This window comes from Papio anubis, chromosome 13 (genome assembly GCF_008728515.1).
Source record: "Papio anubis isolate 15944 chromosome 13, Panubis1.0, whole genome shotgun sequence".
Taxonomy (NCBI): Eukaryota; Metazoa; Chordata; class Mammalia; order Primates; family Cercopithecidae; genus Papio; species Papio anubis.
In genome coordinates, this window is record NC_044988.1 from 83,869,562 (window position 1) to 83,891,785 (window position 22,224).

A 22,224-nucleotide genomic window follows, 5' to 3' on the forward strand; every position below is an offset into this window, starting at 1 on the left:
CAGACATCCCTGCCAGCCCGTGAGGTACTCCCTCATTAAGAATCTTCAGGGGAAGGACACTGAGAACGGAATGCTGGACATCCCCCTCCTGCAGGCTGCACCCTGAGATTCTCGGCTTCAACTCTGGGACTGCCCCTATCCTTCCAGTACACCCCTGCTCTGTAAAATGGCCAGAGCTGGTTTCTGTGACTTACGCCCAAGATCCACACTGCACAAGATTCCCTGTGGAGCAGCACTCCTGGCCACAGTCCTGGCAGCTATGTGTGGCCATGCACCTGGGTCTAGGCCAGTGGGAAGTTTGGTCATCTTGAAATTAAAGAGACGCCTCTCTTCCCCTTTCCTGGGAACTAGAAAGGGGACTTAATGTGGCCCAGCTTCAACCACGAGAAGGGGCAACACCCTGGGGGATGGAAGATGGAGGGAGTCCGGGTCCCAGGATAAGTCCTGGAGCAGAACTGTCCCCCAGATGAGGCTGTTCCTCTATTCTGTTACATGACAGACAAAAAAACTCTCATTGAAATAACAGTATTCAGCCGGGCATGGTGGTGCACACCTGTAATCCCAGCTACTCGGGAGGATGAGGCATAAGAATTGCTTGAACCCTGGAGGCAGAGGTTGCACCGAGCCAAGATTGTGCGACTGCATTCGACAGAGTGAGACTCTGTCTCCAGGTAAATAAATAAACCAATCAATCAATAAATCCCAGTATTTGAGCGCTTTTATTGTGGCAGCTTAGCCTGTATCATAACATACACTACACAGGTCAAAAAGAAAAGCAAAGAAAAACCACCACCCTTCGGTATGGACTCTGAGGGAAGACAGAGCCTGGACAGAACCAGCCTCTTCTTGCAGCCTCCAAGCAGCTTTGCTGTTCTGGGTTTGGAGGGAGAATACGGCGTCTGAGAGGCCGGCCTCCTTTCCCCACCCCACTCACCTTTTTCTCATCCCCTCCTTGCAGGAGGTGCAGGGTGCTCCTCCGGTCACCCTCCTGCTGCCTCAGGGCACCGCCGTGGGGCTGGGGCAGGCCCGAGGGTGGGGAGATGCTGCGGCCCTGCGGGTCCACCCAGGTGTAGATGTGGTTGGTGACGTAGCCCCCAGGGATGCGCCCTGCTGAGTACACAGACAGCACCAGTTTCTTGGAGCCCTTCAGAGCCTAGGGAGAGAGGGACACACAGGTTAGAGGAAGGGAGTTGCCGGGGGTGTGGAGGAACACCCTCCCCTGGTCCAGACCTTGGTTTTTCTCAGGAGCCCCACGTGGAAGAAGAGGCCAGCCCCAAAGTCCCTTTCCTTCTCTAGCCCTCGATTTTGTCCTATGAAAACAAGAACATCTGTCCTACCTCTATCCTGAAGTGGTCCAAATACAAGAAATATGATATATTAGGAGACCTCTGCAGAGGAGTTGGCATCGCAGGCCTGAGACTGCTATCCTCATGAGGGCTTGTTTGCAAGGCCGGCCTTTGGCTGGCATCTGGGAACTTGGATTTGGGGAGTGTCCCACCATTCCCTAACTGAGAAATGTGGCTCATGCGCTCAGACGGTGTGTAAACAGTGTGGTTTATGCTTAACCTGCTTTCCTCCTGGGAGTCTGGAAGTGGGGGACAAGCAGACAGGGTCTATGTCACCAGCCCCCAATAAAAACTGTGAGTGCTCTCTAACGAGCTCCCCTGATAGGCAACATTCCACAGCCTTGTCACCATTCGATGCTGGAGGAATTAGTGTGTTCTGTGGGACTCACAGGGAGGGGACCCATGGAAGCCTGTGCCTGGTCTCCTCTGGACTCTGCCCAACACACCTTTTCCCCGTGCTCATTCTGCTCTGTATCCTTTGGATGTAGTAAACCCTAGCCACAGGTACAACCATAAGCTGAATCCTGTTAGCCTTTCTAGAGAATCACTGAACCCGGGTGTCATCTTGGGGACCCTGATAAAATACCAAGTAAGAGGGTCGACATACAAAAGCAATGGTAATAGCAATGCTTAACATTTATAAAGGGCTTGTATGTGTCGGCCACTCTGCACTACACCTGATATGCATTATCTCAGGAAATCCTAATGAAATCCAATGGGGGAGGGGGATCTCAGAGGGGAAGGGGGATCTCATTTGTCAGATGAAGAAATGGAGGGAAACTGCCTGCCCACACAGTGAGTAAGAAGTTCCTTTCTCAGCCGGGCATGGTGGCTCACGCCTGTAATCCCAGCACTTCGGGAGGCCGAGGCAGGCAGATCAACTGAGACCAGGAGTTCAAAACCACCCTGGCCAACATGGCAAAATCCTGTCTCTACTAAAAATACAAAAGTTAACTGGGCGTGGTGGCGGGCACCTATAATCCCAGCTACTCGGCAGGCTGAGGCAAGAGAACCGCTTGAACCCGGGTGGTGGAGGTTGCAGTGAGCCGAGATCACGCCACTGCACTCCAGCCTGGGTGACAGAGCGAGACTCCATGTAAAAAAAAAAAAAAATTGATTAAAAAAAAGAAGTTCCTTTTTTATAGCAACTAATTCTGAGTGTGGAACACCACCTTTATTGTACATTTCCCAGTCTCCAGATGGAACCACCGTGAGGAGAGGTAAGCCCAAACTCTACAGCCTGGGGTGGAATCTGAGGTCTGCCATATTGCTTTACCACAAGGCGCCTGCAGCTGAGATGAAGACATTGACCCAAGGAGACACTCACTAAGCACTAGGATTAATAATAAACACAGCCTGTGTTAGGGATTGGATGTGTTCCCCTCCAGATCCATATGCCGAAGCCCTATCCTCAATGTGATGGTACTTTGGAGATGAGGCCTTTGAGGGTAACTGGACTTAGATGACGCCATGATGGTGGGAACCTCACGACGGGATCAGTAGCTTTGTGGGAAGAGAGAAAGAGTTCTGGTCTGTCTTCCATGTGGGGACTCAATGAGAAGATGGAAGTTTTCAACTCTGAAAGTGGGCCCTCACCAGAACCTGAGAACAATGACGCCCTGATCACAGACTTCTGGACTCCAGAACTGTGAGAAATTAAATGTCTATTGCTAAAGCCACCCAGTCTGTGGTATTTTGTTATGGCAGCACCATCTGGCTGTTTGAATAAATGACAGAATTTTGAATAAATGACACACACTGAAATTTTATGCTGCCATTGAAATCCTATTTACAAAGGTTGTAATGCCATGGAAATGTGATATATTTTAATGTTAAGTGGGGTTAAAAGGCTATAAAGCATGTCTTACAGTATGAAGTCAGTTATGTTAAGAGAAAAATCATACGGGAAAAACAAAATGAAACAAAACTGAGAAGTAATGTGCCAAGATGCTAGCAGTGCTTCTCTCTGGGTGGGAGGATTATGGGTGATTATTATTTTGCTCTTCCTGTTTCTCAATATTTTCCAAATGTTCCACAATGAGGTCACATTGCTTTCAATATTGGAGGAAAAAAAAAAAATAACATGCCTAAGAAGAGGGGTGGACGCTTAGCTCTCTGTGTCTCCCAAGCTTTGCCCCAATTTGCACATACAGCTCTACCGACTTCCCAACACTCTCAACAGACAAACCAGACCCTGGGCTGAGCTTTCAAAGACAGGAGGGAGCCCTGGCTAGGCAAGGCCTGCAGGAAGAGGCAACTCTCTGACATTTGAGCCTCTCTCAGCATAGGAAGGGTGAACCAAGAGGCACCCAGGCCCTCAATTCTACAGCTAAATGCCAGTCCCCAGTGGAGGGATAACGAGGATGGCGTCTCTCCAAAATTCTGCTTTTAAAAAAGATTTTTGTGAAGATGAGCAGGGTAAGATTTACAGTATTCTTTTAGCATTCCCCAGGGCTCCCCTGGCGGAACAGTCGGGAAAATGAAATCCCTGCTAAGGTGAAGAGGCGGGATGGAGAAAGCCTGAGACCAAGTGAGCTTCTCCCAGAGCACAGTGGAAAGTGGTTCAGGGCACAGGAGGCGTCAGCAGAAGTCTCTGAGGCCACCACATCTTCCATGGCCCCTGTCTTCCTAACCCCTTTCCTCTTCCTCTCGTCTCTGCCCCCTGCTCCCTCTTCCATGAGGGCACAGCTCCCTGCTCCAGTGCTGTTCCACCTGGCCTGCCTCCTTCTCTGCTCCTTCCTAGACAGACTGCAACACTACACCACAGCATGCATTCAACAAGGGCTGACCAAATGCCTACGGTGTGCCAAGCCTAGAGGAAACAAAGTGGGTCTATCCTCATAACAGGCTGCAGCCTGGTGAGAAACAAGGCATTACCCAGCATACATCAGGTCCTCATGACACCTACGCCTGGTGAGGAACAAGGCACTGCCTGGCACACAGTAGGTCCTCATGACACTTGAGCCTCGTGAGAGACAAGGCACTGCCTGGTACACCATAGGTTTTCATGACACACGCCTCGTGAGAGACAAGGTATCGCCTGGCACACAGTAGGTCCTTATGACACTTGGGCCTGGTGACAAAGCCATAGCATTGTCCTGCACACAGTAGGTCCTCATGAAACTTGTACGTAGTGAAGAGCAGAGCATAGCCAGGTCCATAGAAGGTCTTCATGACACATGCCTGGTGAGAGACAAGGCATCATCTGGTGCACAGAAGGTCCTCAATGATGCTTGCAGCCTGGTGAGAGATTAAGTATCATCTGGCACACAGTAGGTCCTGAAAAAAGACTGCCCGATTAAGAAGGTAAATATTGCCCCCAAAAGAAACCATTAACATCCACAGGCATCCTCCTGCACCCATATCTAGTCTGGAAGGTTATGCTCGGGTCAGGAGGAGTGCAAGTGGAAAAATCACACGTGGACTGTGGAAACAGAGAAAATGGGATTCCAGTCGCACTTCCACGGCTTGCCAGTGGAGAGTCCTTGGGCCAGCTGCTTCCCCTTGCAAAGCAGCACATGTGAACTGCAGAGAAGGACAATGCTCACCTCCCAGGGCAGCACGGGTTAAATGAGGCAATGTGCATAAAGTTCAGAGCCTTCTTGGCCACACAGTAGGAGCTCAGCAAATGACAGAGCCCACTCCCCTCTCCCCTAGCATGTCTGCATGGAGATCGAAAACCATGCAGTAGCAAAACATTGACCAAGGAGTTTCAAAAAAAAAAAAAAAAGTGAAGGAAAGAATAAAGAACAATGCGCAGAGCATCATTTGTATTTTTTATCGCCGGCAACAGTAGAATCCTCTTGGTCAGTTCTATAAATAGGCCAGCAGCAACCTTGAGAACAGAGAGGAGGTTAATGCCCTTGATGAGAACACCATGGAGAGCCAGCACCGGAGAGGGCCTGGGCCAAGTCACTGAGTCTCCCACAGGCTGCCCACCCCTGGTATTTTACAGAAGGGGACCCTGAAGCCCCAAGATGGGAAGGGACACATAAGGTTCAGGAGTACAAGAGGCACAGCCCAGGACGCAGGAGGCCAGTCCTGGGCCTCCTTCCCCTCTGCGCCTCAGTTTCCCTATCACAGGACTATGAGATTAGAAACTCAGCCAGACACTCAAGCGTAGACCATTCATCTACCTCTGATAATGACTATTCTTTGGGGATAAATATGGGCTTTTTGTAGGTCTTGGAGAGCAAGAATATCATCATCCTCTACTGCTTTTTTATATTTCTGGCAAAACTGATGATAAACAAGATTCCTGAGAGAAGCTTTCAACATCTACGCAGGCTCTTGGGATATGGCCTTGGTGCAGTGGCCATCAGAATCCTGCAGGAACAGCTCCATCCATTGCTGTTTAATGACACTAAAATGTGTGTGGGTCATGCAGGGAAGGGGAAGGGGACGATCTCTGCTCCTACTGCCTTCTTGTCTCCATTTCTACAAACCATTGCTTGCTTATTTTAAAGGGCATCATTAAACAGGAGAGTTATTTCCTAACAAAGCTGGTAATGCTTTCTCCCCTGTAGCCACTCTACCAGCCTTTCAAACTCACCCACCATTGCTACCTTGATCCCTGAGGCTCAGGCCACCTGGGGGATTGCGAGGTCCTCACCCACAGTTAGGTGCACCAGACCATTCATTTTACTTCTCTCACCAGAGCAGCCTACAGAGCACACAGCCTTAGGCAGCAGAGCTTGAGCCTGTAAGACAGAGACCCACCAGGTCCCTGTTGTGCCACCAGCTTGGTGGGTGTCCTAGGGTTACTTCTCCCCTTGCTAGGCCTTGGTTTTGCCCTCTGGCAATGAGCAGGTTGGACCTGTTTGCTAAGATCCTGTCCCAAGTTAAACTTCTATGTCTTTCTGATTCAGGGCTATATTTAGAAGGGAAGACTGTATTTGCTCTCATAGTGGTCACAGGTCATTTGTAGAGAGATCAGGGGCTCTGGGACACCCAGGGATAGACTCCAGGCAGGCTGAGGGTTGCGCCTACCAGGCACCGGACTTCTGGACCTGGAAAACTGTCCTTAGTTTCTCCCATCCCAGCAGTGAGCACTTGAACTGTGCTGGTTGGTGTTACTACCATGTCACTGAACCAGATCCAGAGCCTGGGGGCTCTGAGGTTTCACAGGGTTTAAGGAAACATCAGAAGGACAATTGGAGCATCTCAATTATGGCAGGATGGACACTCCAACTCAGCACTATCAGCAGCAGCAGGAGACTTTGAAAGGACTTGAAGGCCAGAGGGCTGCCCCTCCAATGAAGCCATGGCTGTGTCCTTGCTCTTTGTAGGAAGCTGCCTGCAGGTGGTAACTCACATCCAACACATCCATCTGCACGTTGTTGACTCTCCATCAACCACACCCCTCTCTAGCCAAGACAGCTCCGCAGGATCCACCAGTCTTCCTGAATCAATGGCCTATTAGCTGTGCCACCTCACACAAGTTACCAAACCTCTCTGTTCTCCTGTTTTCTCTCCTGCAAAATGAAGATCACCATTCTCCTTTCTCTTTACTTAGAGGAGCCCTATTAGCACAATGCCTATCACTGAGGAATTCAATGAGCTACGGCTGAAAAGGAAAATTGTGAGATCCGGGGAGAGCCCACCGCATGCAGGGATGGTCATTAGAGTGCTGTGTTCCCATGCTCGTTATCACGTGTTTACTGGTGAAACTTGACCCTGGGGCGTTCCACCAACTCAGATCATAGAGAAATCTCGATCTGACCCAGCAGTTGGCACGACTAAGATACTATCCATCACTAGATGACTATTCCGGCAGCACGCTATGATTATGGAAATGTAAATTACATGTGTATGTCTTCAAACTTAATAACTTGCTACTTGGATTAATGCTCTCAGGAGGCAAATTTGCCTCACTCAGCTCTTTGGAGCCAACTCTGAAACCCCAAATTCATAGACCAGGCTGACATGATTCTCTGCTTAACAGAGGAGTGAGAAAGAGACTGAAGAGGGTCACAGTGTAGGGGGACTAATGGGATGTGTTAACACGGCAGACACGCATATGCTTCTGTGTTCAAAACCATGCACCAAAGGCAAGCATGGGGTGGACCTCAAGGTCACAAGACTATCAGATCACTGTGCTGAGGAGCATGTGCAACAGAGGTGTTCCAGAAAAGTCTCAAGCAAGGACATGTAATGATGAGTCACCCAGCTTATTTCAGGGTGCAGACCTCAAAGGGCAAGGTTTTCTCTTTTCAGAAACAGAGACTTAACCACAGGAAGGAGAGCTGGTCTAAGACCCAGGTTAGTGACCCAGAAGGGAAGAAAAAATGATGCATGCCTGCTCTTCCCAGCCCCACCTTGCCTCGCTGGGGCTTTGTGTGTTCAGACACACTGGACAACGGTGTTGGCTCCGCCGATGACTTGCTGTGTGACACTGAGCAAATTACCTAAATTCTCTGTGCCTGTTTCTACACTTAAAAAGCAATTGCTGGTCGGGCGCAATAGCTCATGCCTGTAATCCCAGCACTTTGGGAGGCCAAGGTGGGCAGATCACCTGAAGTCAGGAGTTCAAGACCAGCCTGGCCAACATAGTGAAACCCCATCACTACTAAAAATACAAAAACTTAGCCAGGCATGGTGGTGGGTACCTGTAATCCCAGCTACTCAGGAGGCTGAGACAGAAGAACTGCTTGACCCCAGGAGGTAGACGTTGCCGTGAGCCAAGATTGCACCACTACACTCCAGCCTGAGCTGGTGCAAGACTCCGTCTCTAAATAAATAAATATATAAATACTAATTGTTGTCTGGGCACAGCAGCTCAGGCCTGCAATCCCAGCACTCTGTGGGACAGAGGCAGGAGTTCAAGAGTACTTGAGGCCAGGAGTTCAAGAGCAGCCTGGACAACATGGTGAGACCCCACCTCTACAAAAAAATTTAAAATTATCCAGGTATAATGGTGTGCATCTGTAGTCCTAGCTACTCAGGAGGCTGAGGTGGGAGGTTTGCTTGAGCCCAAGAGATCGAGACTACAGTGAGCTATGATTGAGCCACTGCACTCCAGCCTGGGCAACATGGTGAGATTCTATTTCAAAACAATAATAAAATTAAAAGCAACTGTTGTAAAGATTTAAAACACTGTAAACTGCGAATACAGTACTTAGCACACGGTAGGTACTAAACGCATGCCAATTCCCTTCCTGAGTCTGCCAGCTCCTTCTCCCAAACACAGGCCCCAGGAATTCTCTAAACCTTGAATCGATATGGACACAAACACATGTGTCCCCCAACTTTCCTCTTTTTAAGAAACATCCTTCTTTAATCCACATTTCCTCACATCTGCTCTGCCTTCAACACTCAGTTCCTTTCCCACGACCTCCAGAAAGGCTTCCCAGATTGTGGCTGACTCTTTCCTCCAAGAGCATCCAGCACGCTTCTGTGATTGTGCTACCATCTATACCACAGGCTCTGAGTCACATTTGTGGTCTTGTCTTTAAGACTACAAGACAAGTTCCTTGAGGCACATTACATGGTCTGTTTCCTTTAGAACCTCTCCCTGCTCCTTCTCATTCGTTTAGCCAACCGTCCATTCATTCGTTCATTGAACAAGATATTTAATATTCTATATGCCAGATAGCCCCCAGAAATCTGTTCGAATTAGGACACAGAAAGACCAGTGCTCTTTCAGATCAGTAGTCAGGCAGACCACACTTAATGTGAGCATAGACACCTTAGATACACATGAAAGTTGGAGAGACAAGTGAAGAAAGCGTGGTTAAGAGCCACAGCCCTGGAGTTAGGCTGCAGGAATTCCATCCTAGCTCTGCCACCTGCCAACAGTAACCTTGGGCAAGTTACTTAATGGATCTGTGCCCCAGCTTCCCAGGCAAAAAAAAAAAAAAGAGAGATAACAGAGGTACTATCTCACAGGGTAGTTCTGATGATTAAATTAGTTAATATATACATATATAAAGTGTTTAGCACCTGGAACATAGGTAAGAGATACCAAAAAAAAAAAAAAAAAAAAAAGGTATTATTCCTGTAAAGAACTCAGTACCCAGAACCCAGAGTGGAAGTCTCAACCCACCACCCTGGTAACGACTGGTATGTGTTGATGTCTGTCCTTCCTGACTTGCTCTTGTACTTTATAAACACATATATATACGTATACGAGCTTATCATCGGATTACATAAATCAACTCACAACTGAACATTTTCTGCTCCATATTTTTTTCCGCTAAAAATGTATTTTGAAGATCTTTTCTTACCAGTTCAATGGCATAAAGCTCACCTTTTCCCACACTCCATCCCATTCCCCAAAGCTCACCTTTTCCCACACTCCATCCCATTCCCCGGAAGGGACTCATCACTACCGAATTCTCATTCTCCTATCAATGGACATTCAGGCTGTTTCTCATTTTTTGCTAGCAACATCACCTGCAATGAGCATCCCTGTATGTGCCATCTTGGAGTATACATGCATCTAATTCCCTAAACTAGAGAAAGATGGAATTCCTGAAGCCATAGGCAGTGCGTCTTTATTCATGGACAATCAATCACATTTCTTTGCCAGGGTCTCCCCTGGGGCATGCCTTATCCCTGCTGTAGTTCCTGTATCTACCTGCAGGGAGAAGCACTACACCATCTGGGCCTACAGAGGACCTGAATTCCCCTGACAATGTGGATGGGGCTAGGTGGAGGCTTTGCAATGTCCTTCTCCCAAGGCAGTGCTCACTCTGGTGCAGAGATCCACCCTCCGTCGTACTTTCTTCCACAGGTTCCAAAAAGCTCCCAGTTTAGGCGAATCTTGGCTCTATCTTCCAATCATCTGGGGGCTAAACCTTGGGCCCTAAAACATTGCAAAGCACCAAAATGAAAAGGGTAACCTGGTGGTGTCTTAGGGTGCGGACTCCCTCAGAGGGTTTTCCCTGAAGGTACAGTTTCTAGAAAGCCATTCTCAAACAGTGTTCAACCCCTTCCTAGCTATGAGACTTCAGACAAGTCACTTAACCTCTCTGGCCTCAGCGTTCCCACCTATTAAAAGGGGCCATAACACCTATGCTCACGGAGTTGTCATGTAAACTGAATGAGGACCAGTCAGAAAATGTACACAAAGCATCTTGCACTGGGCAGGGCGCACAGGAGGTGTTCAGCAAATAGTGGGTAGCATTAGTAACAGCAAAATTACAGCGATGATGTGATGTTTTACTCTTCCCACTGCACAGATGAGGAAAGCGATTCTAGGTGGTGAAGTGTCTATGCACGGTCACAGAGGACAAAAGGCAGGGCTTGGATCTGGATCCTGAACTTTCCATATTCATGCCCCTCTCCCTGCTTCTCTCCACTGCCCTCTCACCAGCAGTTTAAGGGGTTTCACACCCCCTTAAACACCAGGCCAATCCTACACCTTGGCCCAAGACAGACAGGGGAGGGTTTTTAAAAAGGACGTGGGCCTCACAGGATGTAAACAAGAGAAAGTCCTTTAGGGTCTTGAACCCGGAGCAGGTGCTGGGTCCAGCCACATGGACTAGAAAGTCCTTTCCCATTTAGCCCTGCTTTGAGGGAGGACAGAAATTGGTGATGCGGACTCTGCCCCAGTAGCATATTTTAATGTCATGAGAAAGTAAAACCCTAATTAGCACTCTGTCTTCCAAGCTCCTTCCATCTGCACCATTTTTATCTGTGTTAATTACCTCTTACAGGGACCACTAACTGCAACAGCTTCCCAGCCTCCTCTCTCAGCCCAGTCACTGCAGAACAACCAGAGGATCCTTACAAAACGTAAGTGGACTCTGGCCCTTTCCTGCCCCAAACTCTCCCCATTGCTTCTGCTATAAAACTCTCCACAGTGCATCTTGGGCCTGTGTGCCTGGCCCTGGTGCCTGGCCAGCCTCATCTCCTGCCCTGCCACCTGAGCTTTCTTACAGGATCAAGTACTCCAAGCTTTTTTCCACTTCAGGCCTTTGCACGTGATGCTCTGTCCCTGAAAGTACGTATCTCCACATACTTACTTATGCAAATGATTATTTTATTATCTACACCCTTCTCAGTTGACCAGGAAGGCAAGAAATTGTTCTGGCTTGATCAGAGATGTTTCAATAAGTAAAAAACATAGGACATGGTAAGAGATTCCACATAAAGAGACAGTGAAGAAATGAAAGATGCTTTCTTCTTGCAATTGAACACCAATAAAGAAATTTACCTCTCCTGAAGTTACCAATGATTTCTCTAGTAGAATGGAAATAATCCATTAATTTCTCCTTTTGCCTTGGTTGCCAGAGGGCTCAGAATTCAATTTCAATATACTGTTCCTATCAAAGGCACCACACACACACACAACACACACACACACACACACACACACACACACGCACGCACTTTCCAAGATCACTTCTGATTCCTCTACCTTTTTAATGAAGTGTTTTTCAGGTTAACTCACTCAATTACTTTTGACTTAAGTAAGAATCTTAATTATAAATGCGTTAGCAAATAAGCAAATGAGATACGTAAAGTTTAAAGAGGGTGTTAAACTACACCATTCACATAGTAGATGCTCAATAAAACCACTTCCAAGTGAATAAACACTAAAATCTAAGCACATTTCTAGAATTAGATACCTTTTCTATGCAGCTGGAGATGGAGATCCTTTTTACAGATGCCTGGGCAATATTCTGCTTTCTCCTCTCACCTCTCTCCCTCCACTCTATAGAAAGGCTCTGAAGCTACTGAGTTTGGTCTAAGAACACATGTCATTTGTAAACATTCTCCTAAATGAAAGTCCAAAAATTGTTATTCTTATATTATTTTGGAATGATGACATAACTGGGCAGTGGTTTGGTAAGAATTCTGTTTCTCAAAGAACTGTAGCTTCACAGTAGCATCCTCAACATCTGTGTGCTCATCAGGGAGCCAGGACCTGCGATACAGCCATGCCACGACATGGCCCATCTGCTCCAGCTCTGTGCAGCCACCCCGCTTCCTTGAACTGCTGCATCCCAGGGTAAATCGAGTGGACCACAGAGCATTGGTGTGAACCCATCCAAGCCCCACCCCTGAAATGCAGCTCAACATAAGGATCATTAAACAACATGACAACATACGTCAAAACAGAAATGCAAGGAAGCAGGTGATTCGACAACTGAGGAAATGTGAATACACAGGGATAGAGGCCAGGGGAGATGGCAGAGAAATGCATGATGTCCGGTTAGAAGGATGGGCATGTGGGTGTCTTCTCCCCTTTTCTGGTTTTCTTTAATGCTATTTAAATATGCTTTTAATTTGGGCCTCACGAAGTAGGTTTTTAAAAACCTACGGCTGGATAGGAGAGTATTTAAGGAAAGAAGAACAGTTAAAGAAAAAGTTTTTTTAAAAAAGATATAAAAACCAACTGTTCATTCCTTCCACCCTCTTTTCTTTAAGAGTTTGACCTTCTCCAAGGGTTCAGTGTGAGGATGCAGAAGGAAACCTTTGCTCCCATGCTGGGAACGCCGGGATCTCAGAGGCTGGAAGAAAGACCTGACATTTTAAAGTCCCTGCTCTCCACTGTCATTGCTTCTAAATGTCTGGGTGAGTTAAGGCTGTGTGAAAAGAAAAAACATAAACCTTCAAAGAGAGGGATAAAATCTTGACCTTGGGGATAATGCTACAAGAAATTTGCAAGAAAGTGACAGATAGGCTGTCCACCGCTTTGCAAAACAACTCATGGGGACAGAACAAATTCCAGAAAGATATTGATTCCTTTTTAATGCAATTCTTCAATTATCCTCAAAGCCTGGCTTTTAGTCTGTTATAATTTAAGTAAATTGCTTTATAAATGTTCTTTTAAGTTTTGTCTGTTTATTCTTTTTTTTTAAGGAAAACAAGATCCTCAGAGTCATAAATATATTCAGTCAAGATGAACCCCAATGGGTTTGCAATGGAGCATTTTGTTGTCTGGGATAGATGTCTGAAGCAAAGAGATCCATCAGGAATATCTGTTTATATCCATATCATTTTCTCAGTTCATGAATAGCTACGTTAATGGGATTTAGTCTCCTCCCAGACTCTTGATATCCCTGAGCCTCATCACTTTCTGACAATTCTCAGTTGAAAAGGTGATGGGCTTCCAATTTAATTCAAGCTCAGATAAAACATCTGAATTCAAGGTGAATGAATCAACCATTTCCTAAAAACCTACTCAGCCGATGTCTGAAAAATAATGATAGATTTGATGACACTGAAATGTAAAACTCTTGTGATAAATGGGCATAGGATATCAATCAGTTATGCACGAAATATATACGTGTAAACACATGAACACACACACAATAAACATGTAAAAGAGTTTAACTTCACTGCAATGTGGGACTGAATGAGAGGATGTAATGGAGGCAGGTCGGAGCCGCTGCCATCACCATGACCTGTGGTAACCAGTGAGAGCTCCCCGCCAGAAGAGTATGAAATAGCAGAGCGCACCTCGGTTAATGGACAGCACCGGGATGACGGGCTTTCTGCTGCCACCCGCAAGCAGAGGGACTCGGAGATCATGCAGCAGAAGCAGAAAAAGGCAAAAGAGAAGAAGCAGGAACCCAAGTAGCTTTGTGCTTCGTGTCCAACCCTCTTGCCCTTCCCCTGAGTGCCTGGAGCCAGTCCCACCACGCCCATGTCTCCTCCTGCAGGGCCCACACGTCCCAGCCCTGATGGCTTCCCTTTGCCCTGAGTTTGCAGCAAGTCCCTTTCATGCTTCCTTCCCTCATGAGGTGGCCTCTCTCCTCCTGGGTCACTCCCAGGGGCGACAAGGTTACCCCTTCCCAGTGTTTTTTATTCCTGTGGCGCTCACCCCAAAGTATTAAAAGTAGCTTTGTAATTTGAAAAAAAAAAAAAAAAAGTTTAACTTCACTATTTAAGTTACGTAAATTAAAACAAGATACCCTTTTTGTCTACCAGACTGGCAAAAATGGAAAAGAAATACAATACCCAGTGTTGGCATAGCTGGAGAAAAATGAAGAGCGTCAGGTGCTGTTAAACGCTGGTGGGATGGAATATACAAAACAAATTCCTTCCCAGGGGCAGTCTGGCAACAGTTAATCAGAAGCTTTAAAATTGCGCCTCTCCCCCGAGCCAATGCCACCTCTAGAAAGACAGCCCAAGGAATTATTAGAAATATGCCTAAAGATGAATGTGCAAGGATGTTCAAAGCAGCAATATGGATAATATTAAAAAACAAACTGTCTAACAAGAAGAAATTAGTTAAATAAATCATGTACCTCTTGACTACGATATATTATGCAATCATTAAAAATCACACGGTAGAAACATTTATCAAGGTGGCAACACAGTCATCATGCATCGCTTGGTGTAATGAGTAGGCTAGATAACGACACGCAGCATGGCAACTTTGAGGAGAATTCCCAATATAAATGCATACACAGATGCACACAGAGTACTCTAATTGTCAACAGTGATTATTTCTGGGTAGGTGAGTGGGTACAATTATTACTGATTTGGGGAGCATCTTTTGGTGTTTTTCCGAAGTTTTCAAGTTTTAAAAATTAAGTCCAGGCTCAGCGTGGTGGCTCACACCTGTAGTCCCAGCACTTTGGGAGGCAGAGGTGGGTGGACTGCTTGAGCCCAGGAGCTCAAGACCCGTCTGCGCAACACGGTGAAATCCCATCTCTATAAAAGAAAAAAAAAATACACACACACACAAATATACATACACACCATGCTGGGCATGGTGGAGCAAGCCTGTAGTCCCAGCGACTCGGGAGGCTGAGGCAGGAGAATTGCTTGAGCTTGGAAAGTTAAGGCTGCAGTGAGCCAGGATCACACCAGAGCACTCCAGCCTGGGTGACAGAGCAAGGCCCTGTCTCAAAAAAAAGAAAAACAATTAAGTCCATATATGTTAGGTAATTAAAATAAAGAGGCTGGGCACAGTGGCTCACGCCTATAATCCCAGTATTTTGAGAGGCTGAGGTAGGAGAATCACTTGAGCCCAGGAGTTTGCGACCAGCCTGGGCAACATAGTGAGACCTCATCTCTACCAAAAATAAACACAATTAGCCAGGTGTGGTGGTGTACACCTGTAATCCCAGTTACTTGGAAGGCTGAGGCAAGCAGATCACTTGAGCCCAGTCCAAAGCTGCGTGGAAGCTATTATGCACCTGCACCTCTCCTTCCTGGTAAGGCAGACCCTATCTCAAAAAAAAAAAAAGGCGCAGGGCATGGTGGCTCCCCGCCTGTCCCGGGAGGCTTAGGGCAGGGCGGTCAGGAGTCAGGAGTGGGAACCATCTGGCTAACCACAGGGTGAAACACGATCTCTACTAAAAGCTGCAAAAAACTAGCAGGCCGAGGGTGGGTGGGCGCCGGTGGTGCAGCTACTCGGGGAGCTGAGGAGCAGAAGGTGAAACAGGGAGCTTTGCAGTGACCAGGTCAGCACCTAATATTCCAGCCTGAGGCGGCAGGCGAGACTCCGTCTCAAAAAAAAAAAAAAAAAAAAAAAAAAAAAAAAGAGATGGGAAGAAACACATTTTAAGAGACTAAGACAAATTCTATTCCACATTTCCTATAGATAAAACAAATGCCCTTCTTGTCCAGTCTTTGACAGCAGAGTTGATGACCACAACCTTTGGGCTTTGCTGGGGCTGGAGACACCTTACTAATGCTGATCAGTGTAGGACAGTTAGGGAGACCAGCATTCAATGAGATGCATTCCTGATGCCGGTTCTTCTAGCTGGAGTTGGAGCTGTCACAATTATCCTATCAGGGAATTTCCCCACACAGTAATACAAAATAAGGCAGCAAAGTCGGGCATGGTAAGAGAGAGATAGAGAAGAAAAGAAAAAAGGAAAAGGGTACTGACACTCATACAGAATCCTGGTCCCGTAGAATATAGCCGTTTGGGAGAACAGAGCGGCATGACTAGGTTTTATAAAATCAGTGGCTACAAAACCATTCCACAAAGGAAAAAACTCAGGGAGGAAACGCATATTTACTGAACTCCTGCTCTTGCTAGCACCATGCTGGGCTGTATGCCTTGCTTCTCTGTTAGCAGCCAGCCGAGAGCCCTGGCAATGAGCATGCACTTTAGAGGCTGGAATACCTGGATTCAAATCCTAGTCCCGCCACCCCTGACCGTGTGCCCGTGACGGGTTACCTCCTCTTCCAATTCTCAGAGTCCTCTCCCGGGGGTATGGTGAAGTGTCAGTGGGGGATTTACGTGAAACCCACACAGAGCTTGTGATGTCACAGAAGATTCCCAACGGTGGTGATATTTTTTAGTGCACTAAGTACTGTAAGCATCTTGTGTGTGTTATCTGTTTTGTACCTTCTACATTGCCAGGAAGAGCAGCATCTGGTAGGAAAACAGATCCCAACACAGGAGTTTGAACAGGGTAAATGATCATCAAATGTTCAGACCAACGGATGCACCCAGTGCTTTAATACATTATCTGCATAACCATCAGTATCCCCATTTTAGAGATGAGGAAACCTGAACAGAGAAGGTAAGTAACTTGTCTGCTATTTTACTATCATTCCCATCACAATGTCATTGAAGAGGAATCTGAGAATCAGAGAGGTTAGGCAGCTGGTTCAAGGCCCCACAGCTAGAAAGTGGTAGAGCCAGGCTTGGAAACCCAGGGCTTCGGCGCTCAGGCTGGAGCACCGCGGGGCATCCCTTCTCTCTGCTGTTGCGGCAAAGACGCAATCCCTCAAGTCAACAACACCTAGGTGTAAATCCTAGCTCTGCCACTTTCCACCTTTGGGATGGCCGGCAAGTGACAAACACTTGGCGATTTTGGAAAACAAAGTGATGAGAATGATACCTACCTTGAACTTCACAGGGTGATTATGAGGCTTAAGTGAGTTTATACACATACACTGAAAACAGTGTCTGGCTCATTCTAAGCCCTCTATCCAAGGTTATTATCATACAATAAGCAACAAAGAAAACACCAAGAAATGCATTATCTGTGTCATGACAGAGGTGAGAAAGGCCATGACACTGGGGGGGTTCAGGAGGGAAGAGCAGGCTCCTGGGGATAGGGACAGTGGTAGAGGTGAGCAGGCAGGTCCTCTGGAGAGGATGTACTGAGGCTGCAGCTAACAGGATCAGTGGGTGTCAATAGTTGGAGAGAATCAAAGCCTTACTTCAGAGGAGGGTATGTTGCTTACTTGGCCACAAGTGGACACAACTTGGGGAACAGGACTGTCTGCAGGTAAAGATCAGAGCACGGGCAGCCCAAACATGAGGTTGAGGAGTTTGGCGTCTGCCCTGCAGGCTCCCAGCTCAAGAGCAGGGTTGTAGGCAGGGCACAGCTTGATGAAATACATATTTAGAGAGTGCACTCTGTCACCAGGATGGACATCAGACCGGTGGGCAGATGAGCAAGACAGGAGACAGACAGGCTGGCCAGGAGGCTACTGCAGTTCGGCAGTCCTGGTGGCGATGGTGTGATGGGGAAGAAACAGGTGTGGTCTAAGAAGTGCTGGAGAGAAGTAAAGCCTGGAGAGCCCAGCCTCCCTGGGGCTGGTGCAATCTTCAAGTGGGAGAAAGTGGGGAACAAGAGCAGGGGAAATATCCATGATTTAAGGGCGAGAGAAAGCACCATGAGTAGGCAATTAAAAAATAGATAAATACACTAAAAGGAGGCACAGATCCTGTGCAGAGACAAGGCTAGACGATGGGTAGAAATACAGACATCTGGGGAAAGAGGAATTTGAGGAAAAGCTGTACATGTATGTGGACCTGCGAAGCAGACTTAAAAATGTCAGGATTGGAAGGACTTGCAGGAGGAGAGGGGCTCAAGAGTCGGGGAAAATTTGGGAGAAATGTATGGTTCACTAAAGAGAAAGAGGAGGGAGGCAGAAGGAAAGAGATGAAGAAAAGGAAAAGGGTACACTGGGTCCAAACACTACAAAGGATGCCGCTCCTCCTGTCTAGGGACAGGAGGATGGACATGGCAGAAGGAAAATCCCTCCCTTGACTTTCAAAGTTTTCCTATCCACATGGGAGGTTCATTTCTGAAAGCTGGACCACGTTTCTTTTCTTAATCAGAAACCTCTTAACGAGACTTAGTACACCTTTTCAGATGTAGTTAAATAAATTACAGGGTTTTTTTTTTTTTAAGTGCAGAAGCCCATGTTATCAAATCACCAATTTCACCTGCATTAATTGCTTTAATGGGCTCTAAAAACAGCCACCTCCTCTCCCACCTCATCAGGGTCTCTGGGGAGGCCATCAGGGAAGGTTGCTGGGAAACAAAGTTATGGATGCAGCTGATCCAAGGGACAATGCTGTCACACTCTGGGTCATGCAACTGTCTGGTATGCCACCCACATTGTTATAAGGCCTCACAGATAATCAGAAGGGATGGTGGGGGGGACACATAATTCTATTCAACCACCGGGCTTTATTACTGCTATAAAGCAAAAATGCCAATGCCAAAAGCCAGATAGGAGCAATTACATTTTTAAAGAAACTCTGTCTACGTGGGGATATTGACTACATTTAGTAAATGACTCTGCAATTCAAACAGCTACAGTGGATCACATGGGCCCTGAGTCCAGTATTTTCTTCCAATGGCACCTAAAAAAATCCAACCAACCAACCAAACAAATACAAAACTAAGCAGGCATAACAGAAGACTTTCAAAGATAAGCGAAGGCTGTCCATACCATTTTTCATTACAATGCTTGCAGCAGGACCTCCCCTGCCATATTTTCCAGACTTTTGATGTTCAACAGCAACAATGACATGTTTGTGAGGAATATGGGCCAGGTTTGGTGGTAGGATAGCTGAGTAACAGAAAGGCAAAGGGACCGGCCCAAGGTCACAGCCAAGTTACACTGTCAGATGAACCCAGGTCCATCTCCAAAACCCAACTCTAACCTCTTGGGTACATACCTCCCTTCCTCAGATTCTCTAGTATTATCAGTTGACCGTGCACAAGTGGAATCTTGCGGCAAAATAGTTAAGTATGGGGACAGGAAAGTTCACCTCTCTGGTCAAGTCTTTACGGGGATAAACAGTGTTGGGGATGGAGGAATCCTAAAGGAAGACAGTGTTTCCCAAACCTTAGCATGGTTAAGGCTTGGCTGGGCAGTTTGTTAATTCTTAAGCAAGCTAACATTGTAAATTACCACTTCTAAGGCTCTAACACCCGGGTATTTGGCAATACCCTTTTTAATATCATTTTACTCTGTTCTTCCCTGCAGCCTACAGCTTTAGAGTCCAGGAAAGAGGACATTTGGGGGCTTGTTTATGGAAGGCTGATATATTTGCTTTGCATTCAGAGTTGAGAGGATGCTGATATTAGGAAACTCAGGTGGAGAGAAAAAAAATCATGACGAAACTGGCTGCTAACTGAAGCAAAGCCACAGCCAATTTAGCAAAAGGAATACAAATTCTCAAAGGGGGAAGGAGGCAAAGGTGCTGCGACTGAAAAGGAAGAAAAAATAAATCCATTTATGCATGCTCAGAGAATAAAGCAGCTTTTAAGCATACGTGTGGTTACTGGAAACTTGGCCTTCACCCAAAATGCTGGGCTTCTAGAAACCTGAACAGTTTTCTTTTTAAAAAAAAAAAAAAAAGAAAGAAAGAAACCCAAAAGCCAGAAGATATATCTCACCCAAAATTGGTTCATTGATTGCTTCAGAATGCATAAATGATTCTATTTTGGAATCAAAGACACAATCAGGCTGCTGAAATAACCCACTTCTGGGAATGTGGTTTGAAAATTAAGAGCAAAGTGACAAATGAACTAGCTGAAAGGGTCTCGTAGAGTGGCTCTGGGCTTCAGGGGATGAGAAAAGTCGTTGAGTATCCAGGCACAGACCACATTTTTTTTAAAGGCCTTACACTCGAATAGCAGAGGGTTCCGAATGTTGCTACACCTAGTAGTCATTTGATCCCCACAGCCACCTGGGAAGGAGGCAGGTGGGAGGTAGTTATGCCCATTTCACAGCTCCGAAGACTGAGGTTCAGAGACGTCACATGAACTGCCCACGGCCACACGACCAGCTTGGGGGTAAAGCACACACTAGAGCCTGTGGCTTTTTTCAGTGTTTTTGTCTAGTACCCACAACGCTGGCATACACAGACTTCCTTCAGATCTCACTCTCAGGAGCTGGGGAATTCTGAACTCACTAGTGCTGGATTAGGAGCAAGATCATTCCATTCATTCAGCAAATACTCATTTATTTATTAAAGCACCTACTGTGTGCCGGGAGCTGGGGAGGCGTGAATGAGCAAGGCAGATCAAATCTTGGTTATCCTGGAGCAAACTTGTAACGGGGGAGGCAGACCATAAACAGACATAAAGAAATGTCCTTTTAGTAGTGACAAATGGGCTGCAGGACACTAAAGCCAGGTAAAAGGATACAGGAGTGGGCAGGTGGGTGTACTACTTCAGAGAGGGTGACAGGGATGCAGAAGCATGAGAATGTCACAGCACTTTAAATGCTGGGTGACCTGTGGCCATGGATGGGTCTGTATCCCCCAAGGACAGAGGTCATGTCCTGTTCATCTCTGATGTCCAAGTATCAGCCACAGGCCTGTGTGTGGTAAGCACTGCTCAGAGAATGCATGGATGCATGTCTCTACCCGACGATGGAACTGGCTGAAATACACCACTCTCCCTTGATATGTAGGTCTCAGACAGCACTCCCCACCCCCCACCACCAACTTAGTATGTGAAGTCTCTGGTTGGTTCTTAAAAGGCCCTCAAATGTCAAGTACAAGATGTGACATCTGCCATGCTTTCTAGTAAGGGGACTGGCTGGCACTGTCTTCCAGGAGGCTGACTACAAAACCCTTGGGCTGGGGTCCAGGCAGGGAGGCCACTTGCTCCTAAACCCAATGGGGACCTTGAGCTCCCCAGTTCCATCTCCTTGAGCATGACCCTCCTCGCCTGCCTGCTCCCCTGGGGAAGGTTAAAGGGAACAGGAGGGATAAAGCACCCAGCACATAGTAGGTACTTGTTAATGTCAGTCTCCTCTGTTCCCAACAGGCTTCCAATAAAGTAAAGTTATAGTGCAAGTGCAATGCAAACTACATACTCTAGGTGACAATGATGTGTCAATATACGTTCATCAATTGTTGATAATGGGGGCGGCTAGCATGTGTCCACTATATGGGAAATTTCTGTATCTTCTGCTCAATTTTGCTGTGAACCTAAAACTGCTTTAATAAATAGTCTATTGAAAAATAAATAAGCACAAGTGCACTGGCCCCATGATGCTGCTTGCTGCAGCTGACACCAGGAATGCACGGAAAAAGAATGGAGAGAGAGTGATTCCCATTCTCTGCACCCTTTCCGCTTGCCAGGCTTTAAAAGTAAAAGGCCAATGTCAGCAGCACAAAAATCTTAAAAATCACCCCTACCCTGGGGCACAATTAGAAGTCTGTGTGAGTTCAGAGTTAATACCAGATTCTTCCTCAGGAGTTTAAAAAAGAAGAAGTCAGTTCTGAAAGATTTGTATTTCAGCCTCCAGATACCTCCGGCCATTTAATGTCATTCTTTCTAATCAAGATTCTCGGGTCCTGGCTGAGGATTAGTCTGGGGTCCCTGAAAAGGGTAAACCAAAGGCTTCCCTTCCAGGTCATAAAACAACCTTGCTAGAAATCACCAGTTGGAGCCTAATCCCCTATGAACGCCTGCTTCGGTGCAAAGCCCTTTGCAGGATGGAGGGGGGATTATGATTCTGAGAGGACTGTACATGTGCTTCAAGCTTGAGCAGACAGGCACATGAGCGAGGGGCTGCAGGCACTGACAGGTGCAGGCAGGCTGTGTACCGTGGGTGCGGCTGAAGGCAGGCAGAGTTGGGAAGCAGCAACATACACACAATCCAATCGGTCGGGGGGTTAAAGGATCACACTTATCTTTGCAGCTCCATCCAAATGATGAATCGATGGCAAGTAATAAACAATGCTGGGTTTGTC

At 46.8% G+C, this 22,224-nt stretch overlaps 1 protein-coding gene across 4 annotated transcripts in view; it reads right to left on the reverse strand.

The window, feature by feature from the left end:
• WHRN (whirlin) overlaps positions 1–22,224 on the reverse strand; it is a 102,663-nt gene that overhangs the window by 74,735 nt on the left and 5,704 nt on the right. For all 4 annotated transcript variants that reach the window (XM_021927229.2, XM_009188211.3, XM_003911324.4 and 1 more), the window contains one exon: positions 935–1,153. In XM_021927229.2, the coding sequence (XP_021782921.2) occupies positions 935–1,153 (219 nt within the window). The remainder of the gene's footprint in view (positions 1–934; positions 1,154–22,224) is intronic.